Genomic DNA, 26,107 nt, shown 5'->3' on the forward strand with positions numbered 1-26,107 from the left:
CAACAAGCCTCAGGCATTTGTGTTGTTTGGGCCCATTTAACCTTGTAGCGTGACACGTGTGCAAACGCATATGATGAACTCTTGCGTACCCAAGTTGGATTTCTTCCCAAGTTAGGTGTCATACTGGGCTATAAATATAGTTGGGCCTAGCCTTTGATTTTTTGGGCCTCAATAGGATGCAAAGGGATTTCAAGTAGATTGATGTTGTTTTGCTTCGGCGAAATTTTTGCTGGTTGCTTGTTGTTAGGATGAAAAAGAACTTATTGAATTGTTACAAGTATTTATCTTGTTTTATACATTGTAGCCTTTTATTCTAAATTTTTATATATTGAAGTTTGAATTGATACAATTTATTTGGTTTGAATGTTAAAAATTTTAGTTAATTTGGACAGGTTAGATCTTGGTTGAAAAATGAAAGTGAGTTCATCATTAAGTTTAAATATTGTTGAGGCCCAAAAAATCCACGCTTCGGCCAAATAAATTCTCGGCCCAATGCATTACCTTATCGAGAAGAAACCCGATTTGGGCAAGCGAAAGTTCGTCATATACACTTTGCACACATGCCACGCCAATCAAATAAGCATCATGCCACACTACAAGTTTAAGTGGGTGCAAGTCACACAAGATGCCCGGGGCTTGCTTGAGTGGGTTGTGGTATGGATGGTAATAAATTGTCATGAGGCCCATTGATGGGCCGAGAAATGGAAGTCCCAGGTTGCTTGGGAGCCTCGGGACTAAGCCCATTTCATAGGCCCAAACATGTGAGTAAGCACAAGAGAGAAAAGAATATCCCATCACTCCAAATAAAAATAGTCCAACCAAAATAGCCTATTGACTCAACCAAAAAGCCCAACACCTCAAGCCAAACCTTGGTGAAGTTGGCTCATTTATTTGATAAGTCAATCCATTGTTCTAGAAGGCCCACAGAAATAAAATAAAGACCTGCAAAACCATCAGCACTTTGTTGGAAAGCAGAAGCCACGAAGGAAAGTCTGAAAAGCTATTGCAAAGCTCTAGCACATGGGAAGAAAAAGTTTCAAGCAAAAACTTCCAAATGACCAAGGGATATTGGAGCATAGATCACCCTTTGAACCAGCATGCACACCCATTATCTTTTCCTCATCAGACCTGGCCATAAAAAAAGGAAGAAATGAAAGGAAGGAAATAGTGAAAATGGGAATTCTGAGGAAGTCATGCGGAAATGGCTTTGAGCACCCAAAATCCCTGATTTTATGCAAATGGACAGAGGAAAATTCACCAAAATAGGATGATTGAAAGGATGAGGGGAGAAAGGAAGGGAAAGACTTGGCCAAATTGGATAGAAACCATTATGGTTTCTTGGAAAATGTCAACTTCCATCAGCTATAAAAGGGGCCTCTTCCACCCAACAAGCATCAACTACATCAGAGAGCAAGCTTCCTCTCTTACTCCTAAAACCCAGCAATTTCGTGCTCAGCTCATCATTTTCCCTTAGTTTTCCTATTGGCAAGCCGTTCGACACTTGACAGAATCTCTGTCAAGCTGTCGGAAAAACACTCAAGCTACCTTTTTCTCTCTTTTTCCTCATGCTCAACCAAACCTCTCTGCAAAATTCTTTCTCTCCAACCTTAATACCCCATCTTTCCCCTTAGGAACACTTAGTTTTCTCTTCAGTGCTAAACTCATGACAATTTTGCTCCCATACCACAAGCTTTTCATGTCAAGCCAAGAATTTATCTGTAAGTTGTTGTTGCTTTGATTGGTGAAGAAAACCAAGATGTTTCCTAAGGCTCTACTGCCTTTTCGAAACATTTTGGGGCTTGATTTTCGAACTCAAACAAAGGGGACAATTTCATCAATCTGCCCTTTACGACAGCACCTCATTTACAGCTTGTGAAGAAAAACCCTAAAATATATATATATAGGCCTAATTTTTACTTTTGCTCTGGGCCGTGAAAAATTCAGACAGACTACCCAGTGATTTTTCTTTATTTATTTACAAATATGAGATACCCAATTTCCATTCTAGCCATCAAAGATTTTGTAGTTCAAATGGTTAAGTACAGTGACTCATCATGCACTTGAGATCAATCTTGCGTTTGAATCTCCTTATACCACAATCAATTTCGTTCAATGTTTGATTCAAAAAAACTGCACTTAGCCCTCTGCTCCTTCCTCCCAAAAAAAAAAAGCTTAAACCTTATCTTATAATTAGCCTTCTAATTGATAACCTGAAACTCTCACTTCCGAGATCATGTGTCCAACTCCCCCTTCCGACATTTTTTTGTATTAAAATAAATACAAATTTATAAAAAAACCCAATCCTAGACATGTATTTATAAAAAAACACAAGCACTATTTAAACATAGAAACACACCCAAAATTAACCCCAAAGTCAACTTTTTGGGTGTGTTTATAAATGGGTTTTGAGTGTGTATAATGATGGGTTTTGGGTGTGTTTATATATTTAAATAAATTAAGTGCTTGGGTTTTTTTATAATTTCAACTCCCATTTTGGGTGTTTTAGTGAAACTCCCTAAAATAAATAAATATGGGCCAAAGGTAGGGTTTGATTGTGGGCATTATTTTACAAAGCTCACGGGCTACACCTTGTAGCTTGGCTTGTTGAATAAACCCAACCCAAGAACTTGTGATGTAGATTTCATTCTTAGGCCCTTCTCGTTAATGGTGGCCCAAGAGATCCAAGAGCAACCCGCCCATGGAGTTGAGGTGGGCCCAAAATTGTAATCTTGTCGCATCATGCGGAAACAATTGGGCTGTGGTGAGAAAAGATTCGTAGCCAAATAATTAGTGTCAGTTTTGTTGACCTCTGACACAGGAGCTGATGGATGTTGCATCAATTAATTGCTTTTTTTTTTGTTTCATTCCAACAACAAAATTATATGTTAATTTGGAGATCCCTGGATATTCCTATGGAGCTTACACTAAATTCCAAAATCATCATTTCATGACGTAAAGTTGGTCAACCCCACCACCCTTGTTATCAATATAATTACATTCTTAAAATACATTTCATTGTCTATTCTAACAAAATTATATTTATATATATATATATATAACAATAAAAAAACACTCAATCATTCATGCCCTTGTTTTTAAACTTTCACAGCTAAGTGGGTCGACATGTTTGCAAATGAGGCCAGCCAAACTAGATCTTTGCTATTAAAGGTATGTTTTTCTTCTTCTTTTTTTCTTTTTTGGGTTTATTTATGGGCTTATTTAAGTATTTATTAGTTTTCCATTTCTACCCCGGAAGTTAGCCCAAATTCATGACCCTACCAAAACGAATCGTCGAAATGGACGGTTTGCATTTAAAGGAGGCAACGGCTCAGATTCGGTGTCGCTTGTCTTACAAGTCAAAAATCCCGCTTAACTCTCCCGCCTTTCAGATACAGCCCAATTTTGGGGGCCGGCTTAGCTGTCTTTTGGACCCATTTCCAATGCCCTACCTCACCTATTTATTCGCGTCCTTATCCTCCTTTTTTTTCTTCATTTATTATATTTTCCATTGAAAATTTTATCTTATAATTTTTTAATGGGGGTGATGATAGAGTGCTTTGCAGCTGTATTTGTGGCGATGCTGCTGAGGACAGCAAGGACCGGTCTGTTTTTGCACCGTCAGCAAAGTTTCCGCGTGGAAACAGAATCGAGCACCTGTCGTTTTTAGCTTCATTTTTTGTAAAGCCTGTCGTTTTTAGCTTTTTTCTCTCTTTTTTTCGGTTGGGGACCTCTAGTTTTTTTCTTCTTCTTTTTTTATTTCAAAGTAATATAACTGTATTGAAACAACAATATCAGAAAAATACGGGAATATTAAGAACTAAACTCCAGTGACGTAAAACATATGTGGCCTCGTTAAAATTTGCCTTCAAAACTCCCTAATAAAGAAAAATCAGATTAATTACAAAATTAAGAAAATTAAATGTCATTCGGGAAAACATTACAAACAACCCACGTCTCTACACGTTGAAGAACGTTACAGTCGGGTCACGGGGCCGGCTCCTCAATCATATAATTCAGTCCACAATACATAGCTTTCACCAATGAAATATGAAACATATCATTTGCATACTTGCATGCAAGTAGTATAACTTTTTTTTATTTGACCTCTTTTTGTACAAATTTTTTTATTTTACCTTACCGTTCCTCTTTTACATGAACCAATTATTATTTCAAATTAAATATTGTTGCATATTTTTTCTTCCAAAATTTAATATATATATATATATATATATCGTTGACCCTGTAATTATTGAAAAGCAATATCTTATATTAAATGACTTAGCATCAAGTGCTAGCACATTGGCAATCTACACCATTGTGCATATTGGAGACAATTACATTATACAACAATGTCTACATGCATTTTGATATGGAGATCTAAGGAGTTCAGATAGTTGTACAATAATATGCGTGATCAAGATAAATATCAAGCGCTTATAGTGTAAGTAGTGAAGAATATTTACCTACGTACTAAGGTTTTGTATTTAATTCTATCATCTTATATTGCTTGTATGAAAGATAATGTATTTATCACAAGGCAACATGGTAGCTGATATCTTGGCAAAGAAAGGACATGAGGATAATCACTCTTGTATCTGATTTAGTAACTTACATGTGGATGTTAATTATAGATGTTTTGAATGCATACTAATTCCAAATGTTGAATTTTAAATCTCATTAAATATAAACTGTCGAATGATAGCCTAAATGTTTTACTTAGTAAGGGACTTATAATTCAATTGGTTAAGATCATTTACTCATGCATTCGATGTCCTAGGCTCGATTTCCTCCACCAATATCGATTGTATATAAGGAAAAAAAATATCTTACTTTACAAGCATGTGTTTTTTAAACGAATGATAGAATTGTAGATCTAAAAGTTAATATCTTTTAATCATTATAGGAGTTTTTTCGATCATGAATATTTGTAATTTTCGTTTGTCAAATGAAATTTGAAGAAAAACAATTCCTTGCAATGCGAATCAACCTCGTTTGTTTGTTTTAAAAAAATAAAACTTTATCCATTTGTCTTCTTTTATTTTGAACCTTTCTTCAATAAAGAGACAAATACATAAGATGGAAACAAGGAACAGGAGATTTTCAGCAGCATTTATACGCAAAAAAAATTTATTAATACTGTAAATTAAACTAAAGAAAAGCAACACCCATAACCTACAAAAACATTCAAACATATTTATCTTCAAGCTTTCTCATACACCATATTAGGGAGTTTTTTTTTTTCCTTTTAATCATTATAGGAGTTTTTTCCTTAATGAATAATTGTAATTTTCGTTTGTCAAATGAAATTTCAAGAAAAACGTATCAGGGGTTTGTACCCCAAAGGGGTCATGGTGTAAGAGTCTTCATACATTTGTTTGACAAAAATAATTGAAAAAAATTAAATAATAGTATTTTCATTAACATATTTTTACTCTAATTGCTTTCCTAGCCATAAAATGAAAACTAAGTTTCATTTATTTTTTCCTCTTTGCTACCCTAGCCACTGGCGGACCCAGAAATTTTTTAGCGGATGTGCAATATCGACTAAGTATGAAAAATAGTTTTTCGAATAATCATTTTCTCAATATAATTTTTGGCGGCTTTTATTCCTTACACATCAAATAAGAAAACTTGATTTTATGAGATTTTAGTATGAAGTATATATTGACTTAATGAGCCATCATTTTTAGCCTAAATCGTATTTTGCACTAAAACCGAATTTTCATATTTTGATTTGGTGGGAATTTTATTTTCTAGTATTTTTATTTGAATCCAAATGGGGGGTACTTCCTTATTTATATTGTAAACTTAAGTAAATGGAGTAATATACAAAAAAATAAAAGTAAAAGGACAAAGACATTTACTTAAATGTTGAAAATGGAAATAAGGTAATCTGTACACCAGTTGAGTAAAGTGACAATTTGAAGCGCTACAATAGTTTTTCATGAGGAGGTGCAACCTCCTTTCGCTTTACTAGGTCCGCCATGACCCTAGCTATATCACATATAAAAAAGCCAACAAATATGCCCAAACCCTAGAATGACCCCACTGTGCATACGTCAGTGATCGTATACTATATTAGGGATGGTCATCAATCGCAGTTGAATTGATGAAATCGGCTGATCCAAATAGTAATTATTGATTTGGTTTTGTTTTGGCTAAGAAAAAGTTAAGAAAATGTTAAACTGTTTAAAATCAAACTAAACCTTACATGGTTTGGTTTGATTCAATATTGAGTTTTTGTAAACCGACCCAGTGGCGAAGCCAGGATTTTATGTGTATGGGGGCCTCTTACAAATTATAAAGAATCAAATGTTTGAACTCACAATACATACGAAAAATAGTATATATATATCACATATGTCAAGAATTATATTGCTTATTAGTTGCAATCATAATTGTCATCAACAAAGGGATAGACAAATACATTTTAAGCAAGAAAAATTGTAAGAGATAGACAAAGAGTAGCGATTTAGCAAATATCTTTAAAGCTTTTTCCCCCATTGAACCCAATAGAAAGAAAAAAAATAAAATTTCACAAACTAAAAAAATTTAGGTCCCTTCATGCATTCATATCGTACATGAAAAAATGTTTTATGTCAAAATATTGACTAAGTATGAAAAATGGTTTTTCGAAATAATCATTTTCTCAAGATAATTTTTTGCGGCTTTTATTCTTTACACATCAAATAAGAAAACTTGATTTTATGAGATTTTAGTATAAAGTATATATTGACTTAATGAGCCATCATTTTTAGCCTAAATCGTATTTTGCACTAAAACCGAATTTTCATATTTTGATTTGGTGGGAATTTGATTTTCTAGTATTTTTATTTGAATCCAAATAAGTGGTACTTCCTTATTTACATTGTAAACTTAAGTAAATGGAGTAATATAAAAATAAATGAAAGTAAAATGACAAAGACATTTACATAAATGTTGAAAATGGAAATAATGTAATATGTATACCCGGAGTGCACCACCACCAACTGAGCAAATGAGCAATTTGAAACACCTCATCGTGCCTTAATAGATCCGCCACAACATATATTGGTACATATCAAAGCGTAAAGTATTTGAAATAATATACATATAGAAATACATAACAGTATATTACTTTTTAAATATATAAAAACTTGAGTAGGGCCCGGGACCACACTGGTCCCAATGTGGCTCCGCCCCTGAACCGACCTCAACTAAATCAAATTGTCAACTTGTATATTTATTGTACACTTATGGTACCCTAATTAGATTATATGGATTTTAAATTTGAAGTTTGATGTACCTTTGGAGTTATTGATATTTAAATTTGAGCTATTTTAGTTATTGAAATTTGAAGTTTTAATGCATGTTGAGTTTTAGAGTGGTTTGATAGTATAGTAAAAGAAAAAGTATGTAGCAAGTTGTGAATATTTTTTATTTACTGTAATTAGGCTAATAATGTTGAAAAAATGCAAAAAAGAAGAAAATTAGGCTTAGGCCCAAACCAACCTAATCAAATCGTCTTAAATTAGTTTGGTTTGGTTTGATTTCTTTCTTAATATTTGTCAAAATCAAACCAAATAAAACTGTTATATTGTAATTAGTTTGACAGTTATTTTAAAGTGAAATTGATCAAATTCGGACCATGTCCATCTCTATTCCAGACTAATAAAAAAAAGCTTCACATATAAAATAAAAAAAAATTCGCAACCAGAATTTATTATCTCAGTAACTAACAAAAAGTTATTTCGCAACCGTAATTTCTATTTATATTTTACAGGGTCCTTTTTATCTGAAAAAAAGAAGAAAGAAGAAGACAATTTTTTCAGACAGCTGGCAACCAGAGTGAGCGAGTCTTCCCTTTCTACACCGGCAATTGCGGGAACCACTCTCTCCCCCCTCCTCAACTTGTTCCTTGTCTCGAATGCCCAATTCCAGCATGTGATACATAACAAAAGCCAGCAATTTCCAAACTTGACCAGGGGCACTTTCGGAAATCCAAAACCCCCTTAGATATCCCCGCAGTTTCCTACGACTTTCCTGCGTGTCACGCTCGTGGGTGCAATCTCAACCGTCTATCTCAATCCACATCCCCAAGCTCGAAACCCTAGCTCCCTCCTTCCCTTGAATAATAAAGTTTAAAATTTGCGTTCAAACCCCTCTTCCATTCTCATTCCGAGAGAGAGAGAGAGAGAGAGAGTGCATCTGGTTCGCATATTGCTCTTCGTCTCTGGTTCGTCCTCCTCGGTTAGGGTTTTATATGCAATCAATTAGAACCATAGCTGCGTCGTTATAATCAACTAGGGGTTTAAATTATTGAACCTTGAGGGAATGGATAGATTGGCGGAGGCGGCAACGACGGCGTTTGGGTACGTGAGGTGGGATGAGGTGTTTGTGTCGAGCGACAAAGGGAGGAGAGAGGTCCATTACTATCTGAAGCGAAGCGACGGGAGCTCAGATCTGGCTGTGGTAGGCAAAGAGAAGAGCTTGCGGCACATGTCCTATCATTACGCGTTTAGAAACCGATCCTTATTCTCTATGTCTTCGCTTGTTAAGCTCAAGTCTCGCAGGGAGGTCGTTGATTGGCTAAATTCCGTCGTTTCAGGTAAATTTCGCGCATGTTCAATTTCTTGATGAATTTTGATAACCTCCCTTTCTTGTTTGTTTTTGGATATTTTGAGGGTTTTCAGTTTTCCTTATTGGGAAAATTGAATGTGTTTTTTGTATTTGTCTACAATTTGTTCGTGTAGTATTGTTGGGATTTGGCCTTTGTTGAAGAAATTTTATGGATCTGGATGGTTTTGTTTGAGGCGGACATAGAATTACTGGGGTTGTGTTTAATTTTTAATCGATTTATTCACAAATCGATTTCTTTTGTTCCCATTTTCTTGTGTATATTTTCACCGATTTGTGGTCATGGGAGCTTCCCCACCGCTTTTACATGGGATATCACCATCAGAATTTTTTCAGAGACGGGTTCTCTGGTTGATAGGGCGGAGGGTTCTTGGGTTCACCTACAGGCCAAATTCAAGGCTTTTCCCCTTGTTAAAGTTTCAACCTTTGCCATGAGACGCAAGTTTTGTGATAATCTGGTTTGTTTTATCTGTCAAAATCTGATTTCCTTTATCTTTCAATTTCTAGATTCGGCTCTGGCAGGAGTGTTTATCCTCCAAGTTGGCCTGTCTTCCACTCCTTTCCCTCTTTCAGATCTCCACTTATGTTGAATTCTTCTTGGCATGAGGAAAAATCCCCTTGCCTTGAAGAAAAATTATTTTATTCATTTCCATGTAAAATCTTTTCTTTTTTTGGGATCGGTCTTACCTCTCTGTTTATTTCTTGGAAATTTACACAACTTATAGCCGTTCTATTTGTTAAAAACACGAACGCCTTAAAGATATTTTCGTCATGTTCTTTCATTGAGCCCCCACAGGCTATTTTTTGTTCACTAATGAAGGACCTTACAGGTGGTATGGGCTGTTTTATGCGTATTCTTACTTTTACGGTCTTGTCTTTATCTGGCTTTCAACCTTGACCATGCTCTGTTCTTGATGGTATTGCTGGTGTTCCTGTTTTTGTGAACTGACTATGATCTGGGCTGCAGGATTTTTAATTAAATTGTAAAGAGCTGGTTGAGAGCATCGGATCCTTATGCCCTCAAAATCTCTAGGTCAAGACCCTTCATGGCCAGATTTATTATTATTCCCTAATGATCTTTGGTATCTGTGGTAGTTTATGTCTTCAGGTTTTCAGTCTCTCTGTTTAATGTATCCATCTGTTATGGAGACTTGTCCTTTGCACTGCTTGTTTCTGTTTACACATTTCTTTCTGTTAATATTCTTGGGTTGTTTTTCTTTTATGTTTTCATTAATGTGTCCTGATTGCTGATATATCTGTCATTCTATTTTCGTTATTATTTTTACTGTAGTCCACGTTAAATTTCATATTAATTTGTTTGTTTTATGAATCCTTCAGATACATCACCTCACAAGTCACCTGATTTGGGTGGGAGTGTGTTGGATGATAAAGATTCTTGCAAACTGGGGATTGAAATCCATAAGGTAAGGATGATTACTTATGACTCTTATTTACTCCCCTGCATGTTTTATGCTTCAAATATTTATTACTGAAATACACTTATATTCATTCTCCATCTTTCTCCTAGGATACTGTATTGCGGAAGTTGGGCCACCATACTACAGAGTTTCTGTGGTTAGGTTCTCCTTGGACATGCAGGAAAAAACGGAGGCATTATCAATCTTTCAGCCGGAACAGTGTTGTAGTTTCTGTAAGTTCTATTCCGTTAAAAAAAATTCCCTTTTGTTTCTTGGACATCTTACTATCAATTGTGAGTTTGCTTTTGGAAAATATTTTCATCTGACTCATTCATCTTCTGTTGTTCCTCTTTCCAAATACTTTCAGGTTCATGATTTTGTATTTGTTTTAGCAGAGGAGGATAAGCGTCTTGTTGCATACTTAGAAGATATGTACGAAGATTCTAGGGGCAACAAGATGGTTGTGGTACGATGGTTTCACAAAGTTGATGAGGTTGGTATTGTTTTGCCTCGCAATTTTAATGACAGAGAGATTTTCTTTTCTCTGTGTCTTCAAGATCTCAGTATTGAATGCATTGATGGATTGGCAACCGTCCTCAGTCTCCAGCATTTCGAGAAATTCCACAAGGAGGCAACACAAACTCATTTGGAACCCTTTGTTTGCCACAAGCAGTTTGATAATGATGATTGCAAGCCCTTCGACATTACTCAAGTTAAAGGTTATTGGAAACAGGAGATACTTAGATATATGTGCACAGCTTCTCCTTCAAAGGTTCATGGGAGTTCTCAACAATCAACAGAGGGGTTGGAAATGGAGGAAAATGATGATGCCAATGGTGTCAGACCTAAAAAGAGGCATCATTCAATAAAAGGGTATGATGTGTGCTTGGAAAACAATGACAGAAGGGAATCACTGGATGCAGTATGCGTGGATGTGGGGAATTTTAGTAAACATGGGACTGATTGCAGAAGTAAAAGCGAAGCCTGTGGTTTTGGAAGAGGGAGTTCTGATGCTACTTTACCTAGTAAAGAGGTGAAGAAAACCCTACTGCAGCATTTAGCACTGGGCTCCCAGGTTGAAGTCCTCTCACAAGACAGTGGCATTAGAGGATGTTGGTTTAGAGCTTTAATTATCAAAAAGTACAAAGAGAAAGTAAAGGTGCAATATCAAGATATTCAGGATGCAGCTGATGAAGCTAAAAAACTTGAGGTATGCATTGGGGCCATCTCTGTTATATTTTATTTTGTATTAAACTTGTGTCAAACCTGTTCTATGCTTATGGCTTGCTTGAATTTTATGATTTTCATGTTGTAGGAATGGGTTTTGGCATCCCGGGTTGCAGCTTCTGATCAATTGGGTTTTCGGATTTGTGGTAGGCCAATTATTCGGCCGTCTCCAGAGTCTAATAAATGCAAAGTTTCATGGGCGGTTGATGTTGGGACTGCTGTTGATGTCTGGTGGCACGATGGGTGGTGGGAAGGGATTGTAGTTCAGAAGGAATGTGACGAAAGACTTCGTGTGTATTTCCCAGGTTTGCAAAGACTTCCCTTCTTTGAAATCTAATAATAGTAACAGCGAAGTTCATGAAAATCTGTTAATTTTGTATTTTGTATTTTTGTTTACTTGCTTAAATATATTAATTCTGTGCAGGAGAAAAACGGGTGTTGATTGTCGGTCGTGGAGAATTAAGACATTCTCAAGAGTGGGTGGGTAATGGGTGGGCTCAAATTAAGGACAAGCCTGAACTTGTTAGCTCAATCACGTGTAGTTTAGAAACAAAGCAAGTTGTGGGAAAATGTTTAGATGGCATGTCAGCACAATCTGCTATCTGCGATAGCAGGGCCTCTAAGAAAGATGAAACAGGGTGTAAGGTTTCTTCTGTGCTCTGTAAAAAAGATAAGGATGAAAAGGTTAAAGAATTGGGTAAGGTTCCGGATCTTTTGAAAGATGATGTACTTGCCCAGCTGAAGTGGAAGTCGTCAAGGAAGAGAAGACGTAACTGGAGCTCTGTCCAGAAGGTGCATTGCATTGTTGGTGACGGTAAAAGCACACGTGGCCTTGTGGGATCCGGTACTTGTGAAAGATTTATGATTCCGTCATCTCTGAAAGTTGATCATGAGAACTGCAAATATTTAGGGGATTCTCTGTTCAGTTCTTCAGTGGCGCCCCCACTAACAAGCTTAGTTATGTAGTTTATTCATCCACAAGTATATATTTGCTCTGGTGCATCTATTGGATGCCGCTTTCTTTTTAGACCCTATAATCTCAGCAATGTCATCTCCTGAAGTGTTCGTTTGATGAGTCATGGCATCCAAATCTCTCCATGTAACGTGTTTAACTATTTATGCAACAATAGCCTGAAGGGCCTGAAGCCCTGCAAACGTCAGGCAGAAATTTTTGGCGCAGTTAGAAATGACCTTTTTAGTTCTTCAGTCTTCTTCACAGTTGGTAGCAGTTGGATGTAATTTGTATATCGTTTTTTGATTTAATAAAATTTTAACTGTCAATCTTTTTGGTTGTCAGAAGTTTTCAACTGTCACTTGCATAATGTTTGGGCTGGCCCCCTCTTCCGGAAGGAACCCTTGGGATTTGTAATTGACTATGCCATTCTGAACCATGGATGAATTTATTCTCTCACGAGGATTTTAGTGCATGATCAGGCTCTCGTCGTTTGTGATTTGACTAATTCAACTTAATGATGTTTGGCATCAGCAAGTGTCCGTTGGTCATAATTTAGGGACCGGCCTTTTATTTGACTTGGTCTCACCTTTGAACAGAACAGCTACATGACAGGGATCCTATCCTATGTTCTTTGTAACGTTACAGATCTAAGATAATATCAACTGTTTTCCAAGTTGGCTTTGTTTACAAATAGAAATAGAGTTTTGGTTGGGCAAGGATCCTATGTCACAAATAGTTGAAAACTTGCAAGAACAGACCAAAACTACGACTAAAACCTGTGCTTTAATAGATAATTTGACTGTTATTTACAGCTGTACCGCACTTAGTATACTGCACGACATCATTGTCAAGTAACGTCGGAGGAATAAGTATGGAGAAGATAAGTTTGTGTGCCAATGCCACACACTAATGCGATTGTGGGGCTACCATTTGTGAATGAAGCATCGTTGTCAACTAAAGACCTTTACCTTTTCCCATTTGCTGCTTTAACAAGTTTTTTTTTTTGTCATTAATCTCCGCTCCCTTTCTCTCCAACAAACGGTACTAAAGGACTCAAAGTACCTCAAAAAGTAGGAAGGCTCCATCAGGACAGCAGTAGCTGCTGCTAGATCATTTTCTACTTGCATGATGGGATTGAACTTCTTACCTTCCTGCTCTGTGTGAGGTTCTTCTTCTTGCTCTGTTTAAGCAACATAACGAAGCCATGGCTTGCAGTATTGATGCCCTAACAAGGAGCTCTCATGATTTGGAATCAAAATGAAGTCAAACACTTCATCACTTTCTCCTGGAACCAGTCTTGCCTCTGCTGAATCTTTATCCATGCCTCTTGTTTGTACTCTCTCTCTCTCTCTCTCTCTCTCTCTCATTCCTGCATTCATTTATATTCAGACCTTAAGTTATTGTTGGTTTTTTTCTCGCTCAAACCAGTTCCAGGAAGTTGTTCTCTCTGCTGATATAGGATGTACTGAATGCCAAGAGAGACTTGCAGACATGATATCAAAATTGGGTGGTAAGATTCCTATGCAGCCTTCATTCATATGCTTTGGATTATCATGGCAAATTAGAGACCCTTTTGTCTTTGTTCTAAATATCAGTAGAGCCTTGATCGCTTGCCTGCCTCCTATACAAGATACTGCATGTATGAGTTTTTGCTTTGATGAACTAATAGCATTTGATTTACCGGTTTAGAAACAAATTATTACATTTCTAGGGAGCATGGAACATCTCAGATTGAAATAATGCTGGCCTTTCTCGAGTAATTACCAAAGAGTTCTGCCTCTGGTAAAAACATTTGCCCTGTTTATGCAAAATGGAAAGGCATGTGCTCTGTGGACCCGTGGTGGGTAATTTATCATCTCAGAGCTGTGAAAACTTTGGCTGCAGTAGCAAGTAGTAGGAAACTTCTTTAATGTTCTTGGCCAATAAAGGGTCAAATACTATAAAGCTGCCGAATGCTATAGTATAAGTATAGTATGGTACTTATTCCGTGACAGTTGTACATGATTGTCTGCTAGTCAAGTTCCTGGCTTAGGCCTTGGAGCTTCCTCTTCCCTAATGGGACCACCTGCATGTGTTTTCATCTACTTTCTTTTATTAGCACTGTAAACATGTGATGTAATTTGTAAACATTATAACATGTTTTCATGATTGAGCAGAGATAGAGTCTGTTGTGGTGAATGCATTGGAGAAGAAGGTTACACTCATTTGCAGATATCCCAGAGTAGCCAAAGCACCGGCCTGTCCGCTAGTTGCTGCTGTTTACAGGAACCCTCTAAACAAATTTGCCTTGATTAAACGGATATTTCGTTCTTCGTCGAGTTGATCAATTCCAAGCCAGATTGAGAAGTCCAAGATGCTATGGGAAATTCATATCAGAAGTCTTCCTAATTCCTTCAATTGGATTGGACATGAATATTACTTTTTCGCTCTGATTAATCGATGATTGGGACATACTTCAGTTGGTGGTTTGGTTCCACATTTTGTAATTGAATTTTTATAGAAACGTATAGTAAAATAAGTGGGACATATTGGTAGATTGATTGGGCAAATCCTTGACTACTTGTTCTGTTACTGTGTTTGTTTGAAAAAGAGATGGTTGGAAAAACTGGATCCTGAGAGGGGCCTTAAATTTTCTTTAATAGAAACCTTTGAGTTCAAGAAAGAGATGCTTTCTAATGTTGCTATGCAAAAGTGATGCTTAGCCTTGCCATTGTGACAGGAAACAGACAAATATTTATAATGAAGTTAAGGATATATAATAAGCCGCACAGAAGAAACAAAAAGCCTCTTTCTCAACTTCAAGCATAGTCAGATTCCAAAACGAAAAGGAAGAATTTCCATGGGATGATTCAAAAGTAGAATATCAATTATTGGTTCACAATCTTTCATATTCCCAATATTCCACAGCTGCCTTTTCCATTTACCTTTCTCCAGTCATCAAAACAACCCAAAATTTCATCTCAGGTCCTGGCATTTCCAACTTCATGGCAGGAAAGGCAAGTTCTGTGGCATCTTTGTCTCTCTTCCTTGTCAAGCTTACATAATGTCTCAAAGGTTAAATTTCGTCTTTCCGAAAAAAGAAGAAGATTTCTGATGGGGCTATATATCTGTTTTTGGTTTTTTCTTGGGTACAATTGCAGTATTTTTGCATGGTGATGAGGCTCAATATTGACTGCAATGGATGTTGCAGGAAAGTAAGGAGAATACTTCTAAACATGAAGGGTAAGGTATCCATAAACGTAGGCATCGAAGTCCATAAATTTAACTCTAAATATATATTCCAAAACTAACTATCCTCTTTCCATTTATGTGTTGAAGAAATAGAGACACATTTGATTGAGAAGCAGCAGTGTAGGGTAAGTGTGTGTGGGAGATTTGTACCAGCAGATGTGGCAATAAAGATGAGAAAGAAGATGAACCGTCGAGTTGAAATTCTGGAAATTCAAGAGCTCGATGGCACAACTGAACAAATGGAGCAAAGGGCTATGATTGCTACTTGTAAAACACATCAATTATATTGTTAGGGTAAATTTACTTTACCAGGTGGTTTTTTTTCCTTTTTAGTGTGAATACAAAATTTGCCTAGCAGTTAGTAATACATGCCATTGTTCTTGAGAATTGAAATTGATAATAGAATGCAAATAAGTGAGATATAAGCCAGGAAATCATACTTTTCAATTCGATATTTTTTTTGTTTCATGAAACAGGGTTCTTGCGTGATGATATAAGTAAGTACATAAAGAAACAATCAATTATCCATGCCATGAGAAATCTGTTTTCATTCCCTAAGATATTTTCAGAATGGTTCATAATTTTTATTTTGGTTACCGAGAAAAAAACCTTTGAAGCTGCTTCATTTTATCCAACCTACAGGTTGCCCTTTCTGTGGAATTGGGCTCATTTGCTGCACGAAACCATGTTCTGATATCAATTATTAGAAGCCCATGAGTAGAACTTGCTCCTAAAAATCAATTTGTAAGTTGTAAGAAAAGAGTGCCCAAGAATTGTTAAGTCGCGCTAGAATATGCCATTTTTCCAATGTGGAAACTCGAGTCCTAACATTCCTTCGCGCTTTTGTTAAGTTCTTTAGTAACAATTTTCATTTATTTATACAAATGAGGCCAAAAAGATAGATATTTGAATATAAGACACTCAAAATTTTTGACCAAAAAAGGCACCCTAAATTCCATAGATGGAAAGAAAAATAAGTTCGTTTGGCACAATAAGTGGATAAAAAAAAAAAGTTTTTTTTTTTTTATAAATAGGCCCATTCGTAAGCCTATTTAAAGAAAAACCGAAAACTAGCCACTTGTCATTTTCTAATTGGTTCTTAAAATTTTTTAAAACACTAAAAGCAAATTAGAAAATAGTTAGTTTTGGGTTTTTCTTTTTAAATATACTCTATATACAAATATGAGAGTTTCTCAAATAAGTATTTTATGTTAAGAATTGGTTACATACTTCTAATCTTAGCCATTGGATTGCATTCATTAAATATGTTGGTAATCTCTTAGATACAATATAATGGCCGAGATTAGAAATATACAACCAATTCTTAATTTAAATACTTATTTGAGCATCTGTATATCATGCTGAAATGAGCTTTTTTTATAAATATTTAAATTAATAAAAAATTTCGTTTGGCACATGAGCCACCGTGACATTGGACCCGAATAAGGATATCCATATGTCACGCTGTCAATCTCGAAGTATTTGATTTTCTTCGAAAAGTCATAAAACCAAAAACCATTCTCTCTCGCTCGCTCTCATAATTCAGACTCCTCGCAAAACCCAAAATCATAAAACGACAAAAAACCAACCCCTAACCCTAGATTTCCCGGATGGCCAGTGAAGCCCAAGACTCGCATCGCAAACACCGCCGGGCCTCTTCCTCCGACGACGAGGCCGAGAAGTCGTCGAAGCGCCACAAGCACCGTCACCACCATCGCCACCACCGTCACCGTCATGGCAGCAAAAAGCGCGAAGGCGATGTCAAGCCGGCCGTTGACGATGTTGAAGCTCCTCTGGCTGCTGTTCTGTTATCTTCTTCAGGTGCCAAGAGTTCTAGGCCAGATGAAGACGTGGAGGAAGGCGAAATTCTCGAGGAGGAGGGTGTCGGTGGTCACGACGACGGCGTCTTGAAGACGACAGCCGGCTCTGATGCCGAGTCTGGTGAAATTGAGGCTCTTGGAATTCGCGATCAGTCTGATAATCGAAATCTGGTGTGTTCTGAATGCCCCGTATTATCTTCTGGTTTTTCATTAGTTGGGCCTCTACTTGCTGTTTGGTCACTAAAAAGAGTTTGGAATTTGGAAATTCGAATCTTTAATTGTTTCTGGCTAGTTTTCATGAACTCTTTAATTGATTGGTTTTCAAACTTATATAGTTTTTCTTTTTCGTTTCGTTTGCTTGAGATTCAAATCGTTGAAACTTTTGGAAATGTATTTAACTGTTGTTCAGTGGACAAAATATCTATACCTTTCTATGCGTTTTGGACTGTGTGATGAAATTTGTTTGGTGAGAACTTGTTCAAGCTGAGTCAAAGCCATTGTTTCATACATATGTAAGAACCCGCTCTTGCACTAGCCGAACATGAATCAATTGCAAAAGAAGTTTCCCTAGGCGTTTCAATCAATGAAGGCTGATGGCTTACTTTTAATTTGTAAGAGTTGGTTACGTTGCATATTAAGTAACTGTTATTTTTTTATTGTGTTTTGCCTGGATTAATGTTAAGTACTGCAATTTGTTCACTTACTTGATTTTCCTTGGTGTGCTTGGCAGGGAATTTTTGTCGATAACATTGATAATAATTCAAAAACCATGAGAGAGCACTGTAGTGACGATGATACTCGAATTCATGTTGGTGGCAAGTCTTGGGATGAGACTGGGTTGCCCAGACATTCCAGTATCGAGCCTCAAGATGATTTAGCTTCTAGATTAGGCATAGAGGATCATGCCAATGGCAATTCCCACCGGTTTCACAAAGAGGAGAAGAGGCGGCACAGGGAATCTGGGTTGCCTTCTAAAGAAAGTGATAAGCGAAAGCATTACTATGATGATGAAAAAGTGGATGATAATAGAAGCAAAGTAGCTAATCGAAAAAAGCCATCCTCTGGAAGTAGTGGAGACAAGCACAAGACCTTGGTACGTTCACCATCTCGTGATAGGTGCGGGGATGATTTACATGGTAGGAGCAGATCGAGGTCATATGATCATGTGAGGGAGAGATCATGCTCCCGCAGTAGAGTAGAAGAGGAGGCCCTTTCTAAAAGGAGACGTTATCAAGAACGAGACACTGCAGTATCTGTAGAGAAAAGTAAGGCTACGTTCGACTCTGGTGATGAAGGAGTGGTTCGGAGGCATGACAGTGACGATTTGGCTAGGGATGATGAACGAGAACAGAGTATTAGTTATAGCAGATACTCTGTATCCGATCGTAGCAGAGAGAGAGAGAGGAGTAGGGAGAGGGAGGTGGATAGGATTCAGAGAAGGGAGAAAGAACAAGAAAGGAGCAGAAATAAGGATCGGAGAAGGGATGGAGAAAGAGAAAGGAGTAGTGACAGGGATTTGGTTAGGGACAGGAAAAGGGGAATTGGACGAGACAATAGCAGGGAAAGGAGAAGAGAAGAGCGACATAGGAGCAGAGACATGGAGAACAGGGACAGAAAAAGGGAGGAAGAAAACAATAGGAGCAGGGACCGGATCAAGGCTGATAGGGACAGAGATATGGAGAGGGATCGAGATAGGGACAGAGTTACAGACCGGAAATGGGAGAGGCGAGATGATAGAGACAGGGATAAGGGTCGAGATATGGAGAGGGAGAAATATGAAAATCTTGAAGACAGCTATGGAAATCGAGATAGGAATAAACATTCTGGTCGATCAAGGCATGATGAAAAAGAATACAACCAGGACAGAACAAGAAAAACTGATCCAGCAAAGGTTCAGAGTTCAAACAGTTATGCTGCAGAAGGGATTGAAGACATACCAAAAAGGTATTTGCTTGGTTTAACAGTTGCTCCCTTTTCTCTTGTTTGTTTACCTCTTGATGCTTATATTTCAGTTCTTTTTTGTAGAGGTGAAGATGAACAAGAAGACAATGAAGAGAGGGCCACTTTTCAATTTGCTGAGCAGGAAGAGGAAGATCTGAACAGGATCAAGGAGGAGAGTCGAAGAAGAAGGCAAGCGATCTTAGAAAAATACAGAAATCAGCAGTCACAGCAAACAAATGAGTTACAAAAAACTGAGTCACAGTTACAACAACGAATTGAGCCTCAGCCTCTTTTGGAGGGTGTGGAGAAAGGTACTTCTAAATTTTCTTTTAAGTCATCGATGTTCACCTAAGCTCTCCTTTCCTTTTAAGTGCATCTGCCCACCATTTGTTGCTATTTATATGTTTTATAATACTGTTTATGCTACTCTGGGTGCTTCAGGGTTACATCCTTACAGTATTATTTATTTATTATAATAATAATGTAAACAAATATGTTAACCAGACAAAGATCCTCAAGATCATGCGACCGAAACAGCTGGTGTTGCCAAATCTGGTGCAGAAACTGATGATGGCAGGAGTGATGAAGATGTGTCTCTTGCTGTATTTTCAATTTCACCTCAGCAGAATGGTGATGTTGCTTCTAGGATGACGTCTGGTGCCACTGGGCTTGGAGAGGGTACTCCAAAGGTGAGTCTAGTCTTTCCAAAATTCTGAGTACCCACAGTTTGAAAAATCTTGTTTATTTGAGGAAAACTTAGATTTGTTTGTTGTTGAAACCGTAATTTTTGGTATTTTTATGTCCCAACTTGGCTTGAATCATTTAGGATTTGACTGAGATTTGTGAGTTTTTTAATTTTTAATTTATTTTCAACTTATGCAGAGTGAAAGATCTGATGTCATTTTCTGTGATGATATCTTTGGTGAGACCCCAGTTGGAGTTAGAAAATCGGTAAGTTCATATGTAAGTTACCCATGCAGTGCACCTTTCATTCTTACAATTATGGTGTGCAGATATGACATTTTAGATATTGATAGAGTTCATGAAATAATGTTTATACATCCTGAGTAACTTGTATTTAGTTTGGCTGGTATTGTCTTGCATGGGCAACAATCGGAAAGCATTGACCTTGGTTCATGTTGCAAGTTACTTTGCATGTCAGTTTACATATGTATCACTTTTCATTGTTTTTTGTCATTTTTGTTGTGGATTTGTGTACAAGAATTGCAGTTTGTTTAATGCCCGGCTTGCAGAAATTTTTGTCTTCTCAGCAGAGTTTCATATGGGCAGTATCTGCAGGATGCAACATGAATGATTCTGTGGAGTGGTTTTTCTTGTTATTTATATTTTTATCATCACTTACTCAAGAACATAAATTTTTGGACAGTTTGTGTTTAGAACACTAAGAGTGATGATTAGTCATGTAGCTTGCAGCTAGACTTAGGTCTTGTGTTTCTTTTACCTCTGCAGGGCAAAGGAGATGGTGTTCGAATTGAAAGGAGTGGTCTTCATGACAACTGGGATGATGCAGAAGGGTACTACAGTAAGTATATGACCAATCTTTCACATTTTTGTTAGGCTTGTAATGGTCCCTTTCAAGTAACAGTTGCAGTTCCCTTCCTTCCCTTACTCTTCCTGCAGGGTTTAAAAAATCATGCATATAGCCCAACTCATGTTCTCTCTTATTGGTGGAATTAATTTCTGCCAGATTTCCCCCTTTTTTTTTCTCAGTTGTAATTATAATTTTCATACAAAATAAAATAATTCATTTTCTTAATTACCTAGGTTGATATTTCATCCAAATATGATTTTTTTTATTTTTCTACTGTGTATTCATTTCCTTTTCTCATTTAGTATGATGTTGTTTTGAAGGCTACCGGTTTGGGGAACTACTTGATGCCCGATATGAAATTACTGCTGCTCACGGAAAAGGTGTCTTTTCAACCGTAGTTCGTGCAAAGAACCTTAAAGTCGGTAACGGTGAACCCGATGAAGTGGCAATTAAGATTATACGTAGCAATGACACTATGTAAGTGATTATGATACCAGTTATGTTGGTGCTGGTTTTGGTTATTATCTTGTATATCCATTATTTGGCCTTTTTCCTTGGACTAATTGCTGCTTATATGTAGGTACAAGGCTGGTATGACAGAGTTGGCCATATTGAAGAAATTAGTAGGTCAAGATCCAGAAAATAAGCGCCACTGTGTTCGTTTTCTATCAAATTTCAAGTATCGAAATCATCTTTGTTTAGTTTTTGAATCTCTTCATATGAATCTCCGTGAGGTCTTAAAGAAGTTTGGGCGCAATATTGGTCTTAAGCTAACTGCTGTGAGAGCATATGCCAAGCAACTTTTTATTGCACTGAAGCATCTAAAAAACTGTGGTGTTCTTCATTGTGATATAAAGCCAGATAACATGCTGGTAGGTTGTTGCTATTCTTTCATGATTGGATTTATTCCGAGTCATTTATGTCACTCATAATATATCTATGTTCCAGGTAAATGAGGCTAAAAATGTGCTGAAGCTTTGTGATTTCGGTAATGCCATGTTTGCTGGAAAGAACGAAGTTACACCGTACTTAGTCAGCCGCTTTTACCGTGCCCCTGAAATAAGTAAATTTTCTTATCTTTTTGTTGAGCTATCATTCAGTTTAAAAAAAATATATCCTTCTTGGTTAGTATGTTCCACCTGAAATTTTGATCTGGTCTTTGATGTTGGTTGCAGTTCTTGGCTTGTCTTATGATCATCCATTGGATATCTGGTCAGTTGGTTGCTGTTTGTACGAACTCTCTACCGGAAAAGTTCTTTTTCCTGGTGCTACAAACAATGATATGCTACGTCTTCACATGGAATTGAAAGGGCCATTCCCAAAGAAGATGCTTCGGAAGGCATGTATTTGGTTTGATATTCGTCAACAATTTTTTTTGGAAGTAAAAACATATCAGTGCAAAGCAAGGAACATAAATTCTTGTTACTGGTTCTTCTGTATGTTTTATATGCTAATATTACATTACTGTTTTAATTGTTCTCCATCTTAAAACTTTTCTTTTTGTTAATGTCCTTTTTGTCTTTTGTTTTCTACTTACAGGGAGCATTTACCCATCAACATTTTGATCAGGATCTGAACTTCCATGCCACAGAAGATGATCCTGTTACAAAGAAGGTATGCATCTGTTTTCTGGCTTGTTTTTATGTATGTCCAGCGTGACATCTTGAGTTGTCAAGTATTAGAGTAATGTGGTTTCCTATCAAGTTTATGAGGTTTAAATTCTGCTTATGCAGACTATCAAACGGGTGATTCTCAATATAAAGCCAAAAGATATTGGATCGATTATTACAGGTTCTTCTGGTGAGGATCCAAAGATGTTGGCCGATTTTAAAGATCTTTTAGATAAAATGTTTGTGTTGGATCCAGACAAGAGGTTGACAGTATCACAAGCTTTGAGCCATCCATTCATCACTGGCAAGTGAACCCTGTTGCTGATTTTCTGACTCCAGAATTCCTGTTCCGCTAGATATTTGTACATTTTGACCTAATTCATACAGTTTCTAATCATTGGGCATTATCTCTCTTCTCTGTGATGGCCTGAGAGCTTTGACACAGTTTTGGCATGGTTGAAGTCAAAAGGGGTGATGTTTTTTCAGGAGTACTCATTACTGGCGGGTTCTTTCAGTGGAGTGTACTGTTTCTATTGTAAGACAACTAGCCAAAGGCGTCTTTTCCCCCTGTAATCATTCATGATTGGCCAATGTGAAAATTATTTACATCTATTATAATTTTCCATCATGATTATATGTGTACTTGGAACATGGTTTCTGCAATTCAATCTGTTGAACAACAGAGGATATATTTATCTTCATGGGTTGTTTACAAAACATGCTTGAGCTTTTGCCAAAGTTTTGGGTTTTTTTTTTTTACCTGTTTTACTTTGCTTCCTTACTATGTACTTTTTGTATATATTTTTCCTTTGTTGCTTGTATTGAAGTTCCATTGTTAAAAAATAATTGTGGTATTTAGAACTTATGTTATGATTGGTTGAAGGTTTGTTTAACATCCTTCCCTTTCATGTCCTTTTTGTCAGTTGTATCTTTATTGCCACTTTATTTTAATTACTTTGGTTCTGGAGATTCTAATTTAACTTTTCATTCAGGATATGTGCCATTGCTTTGAGGCAACACTCCAGTGCTTAGATGCTTAAAAGGAACCCAGGAGAAGGTACCTTGGTTTGTTTATTGGGAGAATATTGTGAGGGACTTGAAAGTAGATGTCACTGTGTTGCATGATTTGTCTTTATGTTGTTCCTACATAAAAGCTTCTTTGTAAACTTGGAAATTTATTCAAGCTGAATCTAACAGTGTCACTGCCATAGATTTGATAACTTTTTATAATAGTCTTTTTCCTTTTTTCTGGGTGTTTTCTATTTGGTTTGCTTTTGAGATTGTGAGAGTTGTTAATTTGTTTATTTACTATAGTATTAGTTATCCGGAAAGTGTAGGTGCATGTACATGCATTCTGAAATATGCTGTGGTTTTTCTGGAACATGGGTCAATTGATGACTTGTACCTCGCCATGTTTGTTTTCTTAGGTGTCAAACTAAATCCATGTAATTGTATTCTGGCATGTATGTTTTGTCGGTCTTTGTCTGGGCTTGAGGGTTTTCTATGTTACTTCTTTTTGTTTGTCTTACATTCAAAATATGCATATCCTAATGAGATTGCATTGCATCTGATCCATGGTCATTCTGGAGGCTCTTGCACAGGAGGCATGTGGCTGCTGCCGGATCTAAAAGATATGAGTAAGTAATTTAATCTATGAATTTAGTTTCGTCCTTGTGGGCTGTGTATTTCATTAAGATCTATAGTTTTAATCTTGATTTTTATGTTTTAGGGTATGGCCCCCATGCTCCTGCACTACTTGTAAGTATATTCAAAGCATAAATTTGTCAATTTGGGTACTTTTTGTGTTTTATTGTGTCTAGTGTAATTTTTCACTTCGTATTCTTTGATTGGCTATTTACTTCTTGATTTTTGCTAAATCTATAGATTGCATTCTAATTTGTGTAACAAAATTCTTTAGACTTGTGTCTGGTGCCTGTAATGCTGAGATATTCTGATATGATCTATCCATTGAGAGGTTGTATACCGTTATGGCAGTGGGTGCAACCTTGTGTCTGTTTCAATGAATAGGAATATAAAATACACAATGATTTAAAGTAAATAGGGGCCTAATATAAACATAATTTAATTTGTATAAATAAACTAAAATATAGTTAAAGAAAGTAATTTCCTTTGGAACTAATGTAGTTTGTGGATGTGCGCGTAACCTTATTTTAATTTCATGAAATTGTTGTCCAGCACTTTTGAACAGCTGTCTTCAGGTTCCTTCGATAGACTATTTTTGTGTTGTATCTGTTGGCTTAAAAAATAACTGGATATGTTCTTTTGGAAAGTGTTACTTGTGCAGGTGTGTTTTTATTTTCTTGACTTTCCAATACGTTGGTTTTCTTACCACCCAATCATCTGTCTCAACCTTCTTATCTTCAGTATGCGGGAATGGTTTTTTTGTTCATCTATAAAGAATAGCTGCTCTATTAAAATTTCTAATTTCTCTGTTAGCTTATTTGGTATTCTTTTATCACAAAGGATATCATTGGCTTGTGTTTCGTTTGCCCATTTGGTTATGATTCATCCTTTTATTTCTGCCATTTTTCATCATTCAATTTAAAAGAACTTGAAAAGGTCAAAGACTAGTTTTGTTTTTAATCAAAATCAAGAGACTAAGATGATGTGAACCCTTGAAACCATAAGAAACTTGCATATGACCTACAGCCGTTCAAATAACTCAAGAAAATAACATAAAAAGACAAAATCCCAACTAATAGGCAGCTAGAGTTCTGGTACAGTACCCCAAAAATCCATAAAATTGTCATCTGCTATACTGTTGGGGGGCGTGCTACTTGGTGTGTCATTTTGTCCCATGGAATATGTACGTATGATATCTGTTAGGCAGGTGTTTCTGCACCCAACAACATTCAAGGATCCATAAAATTTGATTTATTTAGCAATTGGCACATATGTTCCAGAGTGGAAAATGTTAAGAGTAGGACGCCTGCAGGCTGTCCCCAAGGCAACCGATTGAAATTCAGTGGTAGGATTCCCAAGGGGTGGGGGGAACAGTATTTGGCTTGGATTGCTTTTATTTTGATTATATGTGTGGAAGAAACTTTGTAACTCTTGAGATCTGGAGAGCAGTGGCATACTCATCCAATGGGTCTTTTGCCAAATTCATAGAAAATGAGGCGTGTTTTAATCAATTGCAGGCTCTGTTTCTTTTTGGTGATGGGCTTATTAGATTTTAAAAAAAGCTACTACTGTGTGTCCATTTCTGACCTAAATATTGTAACTTGTTATATGCCTTGTCCATTGTTTTCAATTATTACTTTTCAGTAGGAGCTTTTGGAGTAATTGATAAACCCGATTGTTGCATCAGAAACGGGTGTTTAGCTTATGGTGTAATGATGTGGATTGGTGTAGATAGTAATTTTGTTCTTGAAAATCATAAACATATGCTGGTCTAATAAATAACAGATGTATTCTTGTTCTTGCTCCATTTGTAACCTGAGATCAATTCTTTCTATTACATATAATGGTAGAAAAGGGAAGGAAAATGTCCTTGTTCTAATATGATTTTCTTTTGATTTTATCGTTTGATATCTTGCCCTTGTACAATAATAACTATCCACAACCTGTATCTTGGATGAACTTTCATCTTCAGTATGCAATGTCAATTAAACTACCATGAGTGTCAAGTTCCACCGTCTTTAGTTTACACTCTCGCGTCAGTCATGGTTACCTTAAAACAATTCTTATATTTTAGAGGGTTCTGCCTTTTTTCT

General features: G+C 36.7%; 4 protein-coding genes across 8 annotated transcripts; all 4 read left to right on the plus strand.

Moving 5' to 3' along the window:
• Window positions 1-8,077: 8,077 nt before the first annotated feature.
• Window positions 8,078-12,568, plus strand: LOC103341466 (Agenet and bromo-adjacent homology (BAH) domain-containing protein). Of its 2 annotated transcripts, XM_016796569.2 has the most exons (7): window positions 8,448-8,587; window positions 9,584-9,649; window positions 9,955-10,040; window positions 10,145-10,267; window positions 10,402-11,244; window positions 11,350-11,566; window positions 11,686-12,568. In XM_016796569.2, the coding sequence occupies exons 2-7, from the start codon at window positions 9,631-9,633 to the stop codon at window positions 12,225-12,227; spliced, it is 1,830 nt and encodes a 609-aa protein (XP_016652055.2). In that variant the 5' UTR covers window positions 8,448-8,587; window positions 9,584-9,630; the 3' UTR covers window positions 12,228-12,568. The 2 variants fall into 2 exon arrangements, with proteins under 2 accessions (XP_008243212.2, XP_016652055.2); XM_008244990.2 differs by lacking the exon at window positions 9,584-9,649 and having other exon boundaries at window positions 8,078-8,587.
• A 604-nt stretch (window positions 12,569-13,172) lies between these two features.
• LOC103341465 (uncharacterized) lies at window positions 13,173-14,765 on the plus strand. The gene is made up of 3 exons (XM_008244989.3): window positions 13,173-13,545; window positions 13,645-13,726; window positions 14,373-14,765. Exons 1-3 carry the CDS (start codon window positions 13,474-13,476, stop codon window positions 14,537-14,539), a joined length of 321 nt encoding a protein of 106 aa, XP_008243211.2. The 5' UTR covers window positions 13,173-13,473; the 3' UTR covers window positions 14,540-14,765.
• Window positions 14,766-14,905: 140 nt separating this feature from the next.
• Window positions 14,906-15,899, plus strand: LOC103341464 (Copper transport protein family). Its single transcript, XM_008244988.3, has 2 exons — window positions 14,906-15,438; window positions 15,535-15,899. The coding sequence occupies exons 1-2, from the start codon at window positions 15,366-15,368 to the stop codon at window positions 15,738-15,740; spliced, it is 279 nt and encodes a 92-aa protein (XP_008243210.2). The 5' UTR covers window positions 14,906-15,365; the 3' UTR covers window positions 15,741-15,899.
• A 1,028-nt stretch (window positions 15,900-16,927) lies between these two features.
• LOC103341463 (uncharacterized) lies at window positions 16,928-25,821 on the plus strand. 4 transcript variants are annotated; one of them, XR_016123828.1, is made up of 16 exons: window positions 16,928-17,438; window positions 17,998-19,211; window positions 19,293-19,519; window positions 19,713-19,897; window positions 20,091-20,159; window positions 20,679-20,751; window positions 21,081-21,237; window positions 21,341-21,632; window positions 21,709-21,823; window positions 21,936-22,103; window positions 22,304-22,374; window positions 22,494-22,674; window positions 22,816-22,905; window positions 23,363-23,427; window positions 23,960-24,007; window positions 24,100-25,821. XR_016123828.1 is itself a non-coding variant. In XM_089045182.1 (13 exons), the coding sequence occupies exons 1-13, from the start codon at window positions 17,058-17,060 to the stop codon at window positions 22,941-22,943; spliced, it is 3,261 nt and encodes a 1,086-aa protein (XP_088901308.1). In that variant the 5' UTR covers window positions 16,928-17,057; the 3' UTR covers window positions 22,944-23,071. The 4 variants fall into 4 exon arrangements, 1 of the variants encoding a protein (XP_088901308.1); XR_016123827.1 differs by having other exon boundaries at window positions 23,363-24,007; XR_016123829.1 differs by having other exon boundaries at window positions 22,494-22,905; window positions 23,363-24,007.
• The last annotated feature ends 286 nt before the right edge of the window (window positions 25,822-26,107 follow it).

The sequence above is a fragment of the Prunus mume genome, linkage group LG2 (assembly GCF_029339155.1).
Source record: "Prunus mume cultivar Tortuosa linkage group LG2, ASM2933915v1, whole genome shotgun sequence".
In the NCBI taxonomy this organism is placed as follows: domain Eukaryota; kingdom Viridiplantae; phylum Streptophyta; class Magnoliopsida; order Rosales; family Rosaceae; genus Prunus; species Prunus mume.